Below are 13,748 nucleotides of genomic sequence, written 5' to 3' on the forward strand. Positions count from 1 at the left end.
TTCACATACATACTCTGGGGACACCAAAGATTTATTTGGCATCTTAAAAAAAGTCTTGTGAAATGTCTCCTCTACACAACTTAAGTCAACATGAAACAACTGAAAAAATTTAGTGAACAATTTATCTAAGCAATGACGATCTTAATTGTTCAGTTTATTAAAAATAAAGACACTCTAATGCAGGGTTCACACCAGACGCGGTAGAGGCGGCAAGCGCGAGTGATTTACATGTTTACTCAATGCAAAGACGTGATTAGGCGTCCTGCGGCGCGAAAGGCGCGGATTACACATTCGGTGCGCAGAGAGTGTTGCCCGACGGAAATGTGCGGGTAAAAAAATCTGAACTTTGGCGGTTTTCGTTGCGTTAACCAATCAGGACCTTGCTGTAGTAGTGACGTGATTACAGGAAGCGAGCGGAGTCTCAGTGGAGTCTCAGTGGAGTCTCAGCGGAGTCTCAGCGGAGTCTCAGCGGAGTCTCAGAAGCCCCTAAATGACGCGAATTTCCACATGAATGACTAGAATTTCACACGCGAATAAAGCACGTAAACTAAAATGTTCAAGCGCCAACTATGTACGTTTTTGCCGCCTCAACTGCGGCTGGTGTGAATGCACCATAAGTTCTTTTTGTTGAAAATAAACAATTGATTAAAGAGCATGTACCTATGAAGAGTTAAATGCCACCTCCGTCAAAAATTTGATTCTGCTCTCGGCACGTATTATACGTTCATCAAATATTTTGCTTCAAATCCACTTAATCCCAGCCTCAAGTCATTCAGAAATACTGCTTTTTTGGCAGAATCCATTAAGATAAAAATGCCCATTTACAAGAAAACACATCAGATGTACTTAGCAGGTTTGCATCTGAGCTGTGCATATACAATCTCTGTTTAAAACTGTCACTTTACCACGATTAACAAATGGCAGGCTTACAAAAATAATTTATAATTTGAGCTGGAACGTCAGATTTTGCAGGAAATGTCAGGTGTTTATTTTATTTTTAAAAAATATGTAAAGTAACTTGCAATTTTATGTTTCAAAGAGAGGTGGCGACAGAGAGGTAAAAGCTTTTAAGAGCACCTTATTTCTGATTCACAATTTACATGTCCTTTGTTGACGTGGACACAATGACCGCTTCTGAAATTTTCATATTTCAAGAATTTACTACGGACTAAACCATTACCAATATTAGTTTTGTGCAGTGAAGAGTAGTGCTTGCTGTTTTTCGTTTTTACGATCACACATGCAGACATTATTTTATGTTTTAGTATCCTAACAAAATCCAATCTGTTATGTTCTGCTCAAGCCGCGCTGGGAAAGTTGTTCATCAGATTCGGCTCGTATTGACAAGATATTAAAGGGATAGTTCACCCAAAAAGAAAAATCTTGTCGTCATTTTACATTTAATGTTGTCACAAACCTGTAAATTTCTTTGTTCTGATAAACACGAAGGAAGATATTTTGAGGAATTTTTGTAACCAAACCATTCGTGAGCCCCATTCACTTCCATAGTAGGAAAAATAATACATAGAGGAGCAACAATAATTTATGGTATGTGAAAAATAATGTTTTTTTTTTTTAACGACCAAATACACAGAGTCAGATCGAATGTCTGAAAACATTCCAGTGAATCTGATCATTGGTTTGGCTCACGCATGCAATTAATACAACATTACATTTGTCATGCCACACAGGTAAATGCTGGAAAAATTACCCCGACACTGACTGGATAAGGCTTTGACCTTAAAAATGTAATTGTACGCACCATTTTTCAGTTTTTGTGAGATGCCTGTATCAGAAAAAGATCGCGTATGGCCCTTGAAGCTCCGCCCAATACTCTTCTGAGCCTCTGAGAAAGAGCAGCGTCGCGGTGGAGGTGGAGCCAAAGCCATCTGTGTTGAGCTCTGTGTTTCCAGGGGTTCACTGCTTGGCGCGGAGCTGGACGAGTCCCGACGTCTGCGCTTCCCTAGATTACCGATCGCAAGATATTCCGGACCGTCATCCAGATCCACTTCCGTGCAATCCCGGATCTCGGCCAGAGCAGGTGACCTGGGTTCTGTAAAGGCAATCTGAGGTATTTTTGTGTCCGGGGGGCTTTGATTTCGTCCGCTGCACACCCATGGAGCCCCTTGCGTACTGCTGGATGGCGCAGAATCTTTAAGACAAAATCAAAAAGGCGCTCTGTGAATTTGAGGAACGGTCACATTTCTTCACCACAAACATTGCTGACAACCCACCATCTCTCATTTCTCACCAAACAACATGCTATTTTCTGTCAGTGTGAGGTCTTTTTGTTTATGAACAAGTGAGCGTTTAGTGTCGGTAATCGAGTCACAAAGCCCTGTTGTTCTCGCTCTGAAATCTGCTGACCTGAGATTTTCTCAGAGTGTGGAGTGCTGGGAATCTCCGAGAGCCTGCGGCACTGCGAGTTGTCTGGAGTTTTCCAACTTCCTGACACCCCTGGCAGCAAACACATACTCTGACTCTTCAGCAAACCAAAGGGAGGAGACTCTTTCAAATGAGATAGCTGTAAACACACAGGACAAAATTGACAAATCTGTACATAAAATAATACAGGGTGGGACATTACTTGAGAAATATTAGGAAGTAAATGTGCACGATAGGCAATACACAACCAAGCATGAGGTCCTATTGTACATACTTAATATGTTTACTAGGTTATCTTGCTAACACATGTTAAAGTATGCTAATTTTAAAGCTCCCCTAGAGTTAAACATTTGATTTGTACCTTTTTGGAATCCATTCAGCCGATATCGGGGTCTGGTGGTACCACTTTTAGCATAGCTTAGCATAATCCATTGAATCTGATTAGACCATTAGCATTGAGCTAAAAAATAACCAAAGAGTTTTGATATTTTTCCTATTTAAAACTTGACTCTCGTGTAGTTACATCATTTACTAAGACTAGGGGTGTGCCGGTTTCAGAATTGGTGATGACGGTTATGACGTGAGTCAAATGTGACGGTTCGTCACATAACCGTCGGTGGGGGGCGTTTTGCTCGTTTAAATGCTCGTGGATTGACGGGAAAGTGTCATTTTACCATAAAATCATGAATGTGATGCCAAGTGTGTTTTAAACAGTAATAACTTTGAACAATTTAACAGAAAGCAATGACATTAGGCATGGGCCGGTATAAGATTCTGGCGGTATGATAACCTTTAGCAAAAATACCACGGTTTCACGGTGTTGCGGTTTTGCCATTGCAACACTAAAATGTGCTATTTTCAAATGCCAGGTACAATAAAGCCTTTAAATTACAATATGCTTTCAACACATATAATATTTTCGTAATGTATATTAAATGTAAACATCAAATCAATCACATGACTTCATGATTTAATGAATTTTGTATAAGCACAGCTCATACCTTGGAGACGGTATCACAGAACATTTTAGTGGTTTTGAAACCTTGACTGTTTTAAACCTCGGTATACCTTGAAACCGGTAACCGGCCCATGCCTAAATGAAATATTTAAAAAACACACTGTTGCCATGAAGACTGCGCTGTCACTCTCTGCTCAGCATAAATTAATCCTCTATCTATCATCTATTTTAATAATCTTCAGAGAAACAGATTTGTGCATTGGGCTTTTTACGTCTGTTATTGTGTCTCTATCTGTCATTACACGGACCAGAACAGCACGAAAACTATGTGGATTAAAAGCGTATTGAAGAGGTTTTTCCTCATAAATGCAGGTAAAAGAAAGTAATGTGAACTTGAGATTGTTATTAAACGCAGCCGGTGTAAAAGCACAATGGCCACGCACAGCAACGCTCTCCGCAGACGCGCTTGCACAGTGCTCACCCGGCGTTTGAATAAACTAGACACTGATTAGCTACTTGCTCTACATTTCTTTAAAATTTACAGCAAGACAACTAGCAGTGAATGTGCGTTCAAGAGAGTTAGTAGATTAGCATGGGAGGATTTGAACTTGAAAAGCGGAGTGTACTGACGCCTTTCCGCGGTTAAAACAACATTCCTTCTCATGGTCATTCATGTTTATTTGATGCTATAAATTAACTAGAAGGAAAAGATGATTTGAAAGGCGAGACTTTGTTTAATATGTTAAATCTCAAAAGTAACCGAAAAGTAACCTGGTCTGTCCTGTATGTCAGCGCGTTGTCAGTGTCTGCTCCGCTCTGTATTTTTCACTGCGTGAGAACGTGAGGGGGCGTGTAACACAGACTGTTAACAGTTGTTTTTAATTAGAATTTAAAAATTCTTTATGATAAAAAATGTTAAAAAAAATATTTTAATAACACGGTTTTGGCGGTTATTCACCTTATTTTCCACGACAACAAGGGCGGCGCCATTGCGCTCATTTTTGTCAACGTACTTCCGGCTGCATATGATGAGCAGCTGAGGCAGTGGCTGAAGGCGACGCGTTAAACTTAAAAAGCTCACTCAAGCGCCTTTATGTTTGTTCCTTACCAATTTTAATGGACGGGGAGCCGACTGAGGAACACCCTAATCCCAAGTAATGGTTCGACTACGATGTTCCGGTAACTTTAAACCACGCCGGGTGTTGAAAAGGTGGTCAGTTTCAGGTAAGCCATCTTAGCTTAATGTGCTCTTTCGCCTAACGTTAGATTTGTGATGTCCGTTCTACGAATAAACTTAAGATCAGTAACGTTAGTTTATAAAATGCAATTATTTTGAATGATTTTCATTGCCCACCTGTATTTTTATATTTAAGATAAGACAGCAATATATTGTAGTACATTACATTCTTACAGTAGCTCACGTGATTCATACAAGTTACAGAGATTTCAGATGCTAGAAGGTCAGTTCATTTCTCATTCAGATATTGATGATAATGACCTATTAAACCAAATATTATTTAACACTGAGGTTAGAGGTTGTGTGTATAACGTTACTGTCTCTTTTTAATGCATCTCTCTCTCACACACTGTTCTGTTTAAGTATGGGTGCCATTATATATTAATTCTCATGATGCAAGTTTTTTTTTTAAATACTTACTAATTATTTTCACAGATGCATTGATGTTTAGTGATGCGATGGACAACTGTGAGGATGATATACAATCAACATGTTCCTAAACTGTGATGCAGAAACACAATGGGAGCATCTATCCGTCTCTGACCACAACTACACTTTAAAATCACAACTCAACCTGAAGCAACCTACATCTGATATGGGAAAACAACCTTGCAGTTTCCCGAACAGGGCTTATGCTGGTCCCAGGCTTTAATGCTTATTTGAGCTACGATAATTTAAAAACACCTTGTAATGACATACCTCAACATATATGAGTGCCATTGTTTTGTCACAAGATGTGGTTTGTTTGTAAAAACTAAAATGTCCTAATATAATTAAGGCCTAGTCTTGTAAACCCTGTCCGAGAAACTGCTTCAATGCTTCTGCTTCATGTGTTGAGCTGGCACAAATGTACATATCTCTGCTGAGAAACAACCATCTTTGTCAGCTTTACACAGGGTTGATATTGCATGCATTACACAGTCGCTAAGCACTTTACCAGTACATACACCAACAGCTTCCAGATAAACACTTGGGATCAGCTCCTGATGACTCTGATGAAGCTGTGTCTTAATTTATTGCAGGGTGGTCTTGCTGAAAAGTTTGCTGTTTCTTAGTCCATAGTTGTTTTTATAAACCTTTACAATGTGACCTGATTTTACCTGTTGTAAAGTTACATTAAACCTTCATACAGTATGTGATCAGATGTCATGCAGTGATATTAAACATTTACAATGTGATCTGTTGTGCAGTTATATTAAACATTTACAATGTGATCAGATGTTACCAGTCATGCATTTATATAAAGCCTTTACAATGTGATCAGATATTGTGCAGTTATATTAAATCTTTACAATGTGATCAGATGTTACCTGTCATGCAGTTATATAAACCTTTACAGTGTGATCAGATATTATCTGTAAGGAATTTCTTTAACCATATGTGAGCTTTGTAGATTCCACTTAAAAGGATTTAAGTCTCCTGATTTGAAGGAATAAGTGTTGGCAAGTTTGCAAATGAATTCTATCATGGTACATTACCACATAAAATCGAAATAGATATTGGACTGGCTAAGGTGCACATTTGCTTTAAAAAAGACGAAATCACTGTGTAAATATTGGTAAGCATAATTACTTTAATAATGTTGCTCCATCAACTCCTTCTGACACGACGAGGTAATAAATTATGTACCATAGGTTACTTGCCGCGGCCGCTTCATATCTTCTAACCACGAGACGATTGATGGGACATTATAAGACTATCCGAGCCTCGTATCAAGTTTTCTCCGTGCTCCTAATTCAAAACATTTACAGCAGTTGCGATATTTGTCATTTAGCTAAAGTTATAGTGAACTACAAACAATCTTTTAACCACCAAACTAGCTACCGAATGCACTGTGCCATATTAGCAGCGGAAGTCGGTTGACAAAATGCGGAAGAGCGAAGAATTGAAAAGGGGCGTGGCGGAATAAGGTGAATAGAGTTCTAATGACGGTGTTCAACTATAACCGTCGGTCTCATGGTTATATAATGACCGTCACACCCCTAACTAAGACCGACAGAAAATTAAAAGTTTATGGATGTGGCTAGGAACTATACTCTCATTCTGGCGTTATAATCAAGGACTTTGCTATCGTAATATGGCTGCAGCAGGCGCAATAATATTACGCAGCGCCCGAAAATAGTCCCCTGCCAATGAAAATTACTAAGGGGACTATTTTCGGCTGTTGCGTAATCATTGCACCGCCTGCAGCCATGATTTTAGCGCGATGCTAATGGTCTAATCAGATTCAATGAATTATGCTAAGCTATGCTAAAAATGGCAGCACCAGACCCGGATATCAGCTGAATGGATTCCAAAAAGGTAAAAATCTAATGTTTAAAACTAGGGGAGCTGGAAAATGAGCATATTTTCAAAAAAAGTGGAGTGTCCCTTCAAACAGCAACAAATTTGCAACAATATTCAAATACATCATACAAGTTGCACAATGGGGTTAGTTAATGTTTTGTGGAGTATATCAGCAGTACTGATATCTTTTTTTTAACAAGCTTAGCCTACATCTTCCGTGTTTGACAGGAAAGGTATGTTTAATGGATAGCACAATAAAAAGACCTGTGGAAAGAATTTGTGCCAGACGTTTTTATCAGTAAGATCAAAGGCCACTTCCTGTTTAACCTACAGTTGTACACAACCAGAAGCTGGCTGTTGCTTTCATGACAGGTCTAAAACATTTTGACCGTTTATAAAATGGTCGTCCATTCTGAAGCATTGACTTTGGCCTCCATAAATCTGGACAAATGTTCTCCAAAAAGCACAGTGAAGAGTGACAGGTTGGGATTGGGAAACGCCCGTGTATCACTTTTGGATCATTCAAACTTGGGTCCCAAAATACAACATGAATGTGGCAGCCACATGTATCATAACTAACATAAATCAAACGTTCTCACCCGGACAGTGTCGATGAGGGCCAACAGCCGAGGGTTATTTTGCTCCACCGCCTCCAGACATTGGAACATGGCGCACACGTGAGGTTCGCTTAACACAAAGGCCTCATCTACAGAAAATAACATGATTAATAATATCACATTGCACTTAAACCGATAAAGTCATAAACTGCACGTCGGAAATAGACGTACCATTGTAATATTTCTGTATATTTGCCCTGTGCTGCAGTAATGGCTTAAGCTGGGCAGATAAGATATGACCTTGAAGACTGTGTAACAGCCAGCGTTCAGCCTTATAACCCTCTCCAAAGCACTGCATGCCACTGCTCAAAACAGGCTCCAACTGACTGAACTGCAAAAAAGAAAAGAAAACAAATCATTTTACATTTGTGATGGCAAATATGAAGGGAAATTGAAAACTGATTGATTGAAATACCTGTTCTACATGACGGGCCAAATGAGGAGAGAGGTACCGCACGCACCACACAAAACGCCAGTAGTCTTTTTGTTTATAGTAAACCTGCTGGGTAAAAGAATAAGGTAAGATCTTGTACCACAAGTTTTGGTAGCATTATCTGTATTGTCTCTCAGCGGGATACGGGATGAGACAACATGTACACGTTATTTTGTGTATTGGGTATAAGGCGCTTCTTACCATGTTTGAAAGATTCGCTCACAATGCAATGCAAAAAGGAGTTAACTTACAGGCTATGAGTCAAAGCGGGAGGAATTATAATAATGTCGGTCTTGTCCACATCAACAAGCCCAGGAAGTAAAGTGTTGCCTACAATCCGTGTGTTTGTTATAGTCCAAGAAAAAAGATTTACATTGGAGATGATAACTCCCGTCACCGTTTACTTTGGGGTATGTACTGGCACTAACATGAAATGTAAAATCGTGAATCGGACCATAGTTGGTCTTTAATCTTTACACATTAATCTACACACACATTGGGGGAAGGGCAATTATGCATTCCCAATTCACCTAACCTACATGTTTTGACATGTGGGACGTACTCAGAGTAAACCCACGCTGACACAGAAAATGCCACCTGATCTAGCCAGGGCATGAACCACTGTGCCACCCCAAAAATAGTGTTTAAAAGAAGAAAATGTCTGTCTGTAGTGTAAACAAATCTAACTTTCTTCCTGGTTGGAAACATCACATGGGAAAGTTTTGATGTCATTTAAGGTACAGAAACTTAAAAAATGAAGAAATGAAACTTGTTTGATCGGCCACACAGTTTGTTTGTGTCTAAAAGTTTCTGGTAAATCAGACCGTTGTTTGGGATAATGTGCCTGGGTGGCTTATATGAGTTACGGCAATAAATTTAATTTTAGAAATACAAACTTTTAGAGATGCATTGATGTATAGACCCTTTTACTGTTTGTACACAACGATGACGTGGCAACGTATGTGCGCGCATATTGGCAATAGAAGTACGGCAAGAATCAGCAGTGAAGCAAAACAGAGAAAGTTATTTAAAAAAAGTTAACTTTATTAACTTTTTCAACACAGCTACCAGATCCGTGTACTATAGTGGAGTGGATAGAAGACGTTAGTAGATGGCCAAATATAAAGTGGCCAGATACGTATATACGTATATTAAATTAGTGCAACCAAACGCAACAACCAGACGTTTTGATGCGTAAAAACCGTTTTGATAAACTTTCTGAGTTGCTTACCACTGGGGAACAACACTACTTCCGTTGCCAAAATGCGCGCACAGGCTATTTGATCACGTGGTTTGTAAAAGGGTCTTTAAGCAGTGGTGTAGTGCAGGATATATGCAGGTATACCCACTTCTTTATTAGATGGCATGGGGTGTACCCACTTCTAAACTCTAAACATTAATTAATAATATTAATTTCATAAGGATCCTTATGATAAGAAGTCAAGCAGCAGAAGTTAAGTGACAATACTCGCCCATTTTGGAGTGAACTAAATATGCAAGACTAGTTTTACATGTCTTTGTAACACAGTGCACAAAACCTTAGTTGGCCCTAGGGGTGGGTGATAAATCGCCTGCGATTCTCATGCGCATCTCATCAGAAAAGCTGGTTTCATAATCACCTGCTTTCAGATGGAGCGCCATTTACTACACAGAGCCGTATTTCACAGAGAAGCTCGGCAAAATTGCATACATTATCAGAGGCGATTTGTCCACTATTATGAACACGGTTTTTCCTAGCTTCTCGGGGAAATACTGTAGTAAATGCCACTCCATTTGAAAGCAGGTGATGCCGATTTACTAATTACGAAACCGGCTTTACTGATGAGATGCGCATGAAATCACAGGTGAATTAATTGCCCACCCCTAGTTGGCCCGCTAAAAAAAAAAATAGGATCATAAATTAAGAGTATATCCACTTCTCAAGGAACACTACGTCACTATGTACAAGTTAATTTTTATTTAATTATAAACCAACGTCATTTAAGCTACAGCATAAAAAGGCTGATATAACCAAGCTGATAATTAATTAACTATGTAAAACCACTTACTTGTATAAAAGTAATATCTACATAGAAGGTATCTGACTTTATTAAGTGCAAACATTATCCAGAAACGTGTTTACTAGGGCTAGGTCTCGATTCAGATGTTATAGATCGATTCGATTTCGATTCACAAGCTATCAAATCGATTCTCGTTTCAATTACGAATCTCGGGTCGATTTTTATGCTCGTTTCTCGATTCGACTCATTTAATACAAATACTATATTTATAAGAAAGAACGTAAACTTATGTTCACTATGTGGGTAATTAATAAAAAGAAATTAAGAGCCACAAACCTCTATATTACACTCTTATTTAAGGTACACTTGAGTACATTAAAACAGAACCCATCTCTAATTTTCAAATGCATGCAGCTGTGTTAAATACAATACAATTTTGATGCAAGATAAAAAAATGTATGCTAAAAAAAAGTCAGAACAGACGCATTCGTTGATCAAACAGATCAGGTTATTTCATTTTTAAAAAATGGATTTGTGGCCTTTAACTCTTTCCCCGCCATTGACGAGATTTTCAGTCTTTACGCAATACTGCTATTATCCATCAGGTGGCGCCCTTCTGCAACTTTTTAAAACCGGAAGTATTGCCCTATGGCAAGCTGCTGCATGTCCGTGTCTGTTTTAAAGATCGCTCTGGATGGGTTCTCTATGAAAAGTCCGTCACAAAAATTTAATTATTTTTGCTTTTTGCTCAAAATATGGTGTTTTTGCAAAAACCTACCCATATTCAAAAGCTGATTGCAAATCATAAAAAACGCTGGCGCTGGCTGGCAACTTTTTTTAAAAACGCTGGCGGTGAAAGAGTTAAGAAGAATCGATTTTGAATCGACCACGTAAATAAAAACGATTAATCGAAAAATCAATTTTTTTTTGCCCAGCCCTAGTGTTTACATGTCCATTTACAACCCTAGGATTTGCCTTTAGAATTAAATGGTCTATTATTAATAACCTTATTTGAAAAAGTCATGAATAATAATGTTGAGCTCTGCTCTGATTGGCTGTTTCAGACAGCACCTCGTTCAGTAGCTCTGTTTGTGTGCAAACAGACCTTATGTTTGAGCCTGTATCAGACAAAGATACAGACTTTGGGGAATAATCAATTATGCAGAGATTGGAAATGGACATTTCTGAGTGGTAAGTGTGTGGGTTTTTTTCAGTATTGACCTGCAAACGTAACTGTAACGTCAATAGTAGAACTTCAACCTAAACGCTGGCATATAGCATTAACTAGCATATAGCGCTAACTCAGCAGTCACAACTTTTTAATTAATTTAATGTGTAATTTTATGTTGGGGTGTACATCTTGACTGTAACGTCACAGTCGGTGTTATGTTATGAATGGCCTGTTTCCCAGCACACAAAAAGTCCTATTGGCTCATCCCAAATTATTTTTCTTTACCAATTTTATAAGAAGGTAACAATCATGCACAGCACCTGTTCATGCTTCAGTCCATGTCCCAGTATATTATTCATGTCCTTGTGCAGGCGCTGAAGACCCCCATAGCGAGACCACACATTGGGATTGTTGGTTGACAGCAGTCCTTCGACAGTCGTCTTCAGATTAGACAGAAGCTTCCAGTGTTCCCACCTGAGAAGATACGTGTAAATCAGACTGGTAATGGTTCATTCAATTAAAATTATTGAAAAACAAAACAGTGGCAGTAGCTGGTCCTCCCAACCTGGCAAAGCTGGTGGGTCAGCTGCTCTTTAAGCCTGACCAGCCAAGTCCAGTTTGACCATCTTAAAAAGTGACCACAAAAGTTTGCTACATCAGCTAAAACCTAGCTGTGAGACCAACTAAAACCAGCTTGTTTTATTCTGTATTGCTGCATAGCAACTTTACAAGATACATTTTTGCCTAAACAGCAGAAAAGTGCACAAAAGAAGGAAATTGAGTAAAAATACACCCGATCGTTAACTGCCATAAAGTATCAAAGATAACAGAAAAGTTATAATAGTGTTGAACATGTTTGTGTCGTTGGGACTGCTTTATAAAAACTACTACGACAGCACCAGGGTGCAGCGATGGTTTTAGTACCAAGCTTAAAATGAGATTTAGCGATGTCGTCTGGTATTTAACATCTGAATGTGAGCGCATCATGCGACTGAAGATGTCATTTGCTGTATTTATGACCATTCCTTTTGCGTTGGGTAAAATCTGCTGCAACATGCGACATGAAATCACAAATCCTACTACTATCAGGGCGCAATCATGAATATTAATTACGTCATGGGACATTGCTTGGAAACCTTCCGGGATAATCCGGTCTCCCATTGGTTCATTCGCAAAGACCCTACCGCCCACATACAAACGCATACTTTTTCGGCCAATTACATAAGGGTATTGAGCGATGACCTAATAAACATTCATCAGCCTCAACATAGTACGATTTGTAAACTCACTAGCCGGTTAGCTCAATATGAATGTTGTAATCAAAAACTGCCTCAGCAAGCAAGACTGTTAGAATAGATGATGTTTATGTACTCAAGGAAATGTTTTTTTATAGAATAATGAACTTAATGTAGAACATTATGCTGTATAAGCTAAACGCAAGCTTCTCTGCATCGAGCTGTCAGACTCAACAACACTGATATTTACATATTTAAATGTACCTGCGCTCTGCATCTTCCGACTCTATCGATATTTCCATCTCCGTCCCGGTCAAATCTGCTTATTTCAGTTTGATTTTGGTCGCAGTTCAGATTGAAAAAGAGAAAATCTCCAGTCAGGTTGGAGAAGATGTTTCCACTGGGCGTCCCGCACCATAACAAGACCGAGAAGTGTGAAGTCAGCGATAAGCGCTCACACCGGAAATACATTCCACAAATAGCGGATACACATTTATTGTACATAAAATAAAAGTTTCAGACTGTTGTAAAATAAGAGGTGCGTAAAATCGTGACAGAATCTGACATGTCGTCGGAAGCTAAAGTAAAAATAAAGGATTATGATTAATTAATTTAGATTTTATTAAAATACAAAACACTTATATTATAAATTAAGGTTAATTAATTTACCTTAAAAAGTGAAAGTATATCATTTGTTTATCATTCTCGTGTCGATAAAAAAACAACCAAAGTTTATGATGACAAAAAAGTGTAAAAATATTACGTATATGGTGACCAACCTCAAACAACGACACGAGGGGGTGTTTACGTTTATTATTGATAAACATTCTTTTTCTTGTTTGACATTGTATTGTAAATGTAAAACCAAAAAAACCCCTACGGCAAAAAAATTAATTTCTCCTTCCAAAATATATTTTAAATATTTGCGTAATACATTTTGTAGAATGTAATGGCCAATTAAATATATTTTTGAATGTGGAAATATATTTCGTTTTAACCTTCATATATCAACATATACTTCAAAACGTATTTTAAGGGCAAGCAAATATATTTCTAATTTAACATCCCACACGGCAAAACATTTTTTTCCATAAATATATTTTTAAATACAAGTTAATTTTAAAGTATATTTTTGAAGTTCAAAATATATTTAATTTATGTTTAATACAGCCTCGTAACATCAAGTTTTTCTTCCAATGCGACGTGAATATATTTCCTTGGATTGAAATATGGAAGGTTAAATATATATTTTTAATGCTTTAAAATGTATTTTAAAATGTATTTTAAAATATATTTCAGAATATACAAAAAATGGCCAAAAACATATTTTTGAAAACATATTCCAAAATATATTTCAGCAAATTAATTTTTTAATATTTTGAAATAAATGTAAACATTTATTTTAAAATATATTTTCTTGCCGTAT

At 37.9% G+C, this 13,748-nt stretch overlaps 1 protein-coding gene and 1 long non-coding RNA gene across 5 annotated transcripts in view; one reads left to right on the top strand and one right to left on the bottom strand.

Annotated features, from left to right (window-relative positions):
* Positions 1 to 12,760, bottom strand: part of rubcn (rubicon autophagy regulator) — a 31,585-nt gene extending 18,825 nt beyond the window's left edge. For all 4 annotated transcript variants that reach the window (XM_065259417.1, XM_065259418.1, XM_065259416.1 and 1 more), the window contains exons 1-7: positions 12,587 to 12,760; positions 11,408 to 11,561; positions 7,899 to 7,982; positions 7,655 to 7,814; positions 7,466 to 7,572; positions 2,368 to 2,524; positions 1,763 to 2,152 (exon numbers count right to left, since the gene is read on the bottom strand). In XM_065259417.1, the coding sequence (XP_065115489.1) occupies positions 1,763 to 2,152; positions 2,368 to 2,524; positions 7,466 to 7,572; positions 7,655 to 7,814; positions 7,899 to 7,982; positions 11,408 to 11,561; positions 12,587 to 12,624 (1,090 nt within the window). In that variant the 5' untranslated portion in view covers positions 12,625 to 12,760. The remainder of the gene's footprint in view (positions 1 to 1,762; positions 2,153 to 2,367; positions 2,525 to 7,465; positions 7,573 to 7,654; positions 7,815 to 7,898; positions 7,983 to 11,407; positions 11,562 to 12,586) is intronic.
* Positions 1 to 13,748, top strand: part of LOC141281569 (uncharacterized) — a 514,674-nt gene that overhangs the window by 434,046 nt on the left and 66,880 nt on the right. The gene's annotated exons all lie outside the window — the stretch shown is intronic.

This window comes from Paramisgurnus dabryanus, chromosome 24 (assembly GCF_030506205.2).
Source record: "Paramisgurnus dabryanus chromosome 24, PD_genome_1.1, whole genome shotgun sequence".
In the NCBI taxonomy this organism is placed as follows: domain Eukaryota; kingdom Metazoa; phylum Chordata; class Actinopteri; order Cypriniformes; family Cobitidae; genus Paramisgurnus; species Paramisgurnus dabryanus.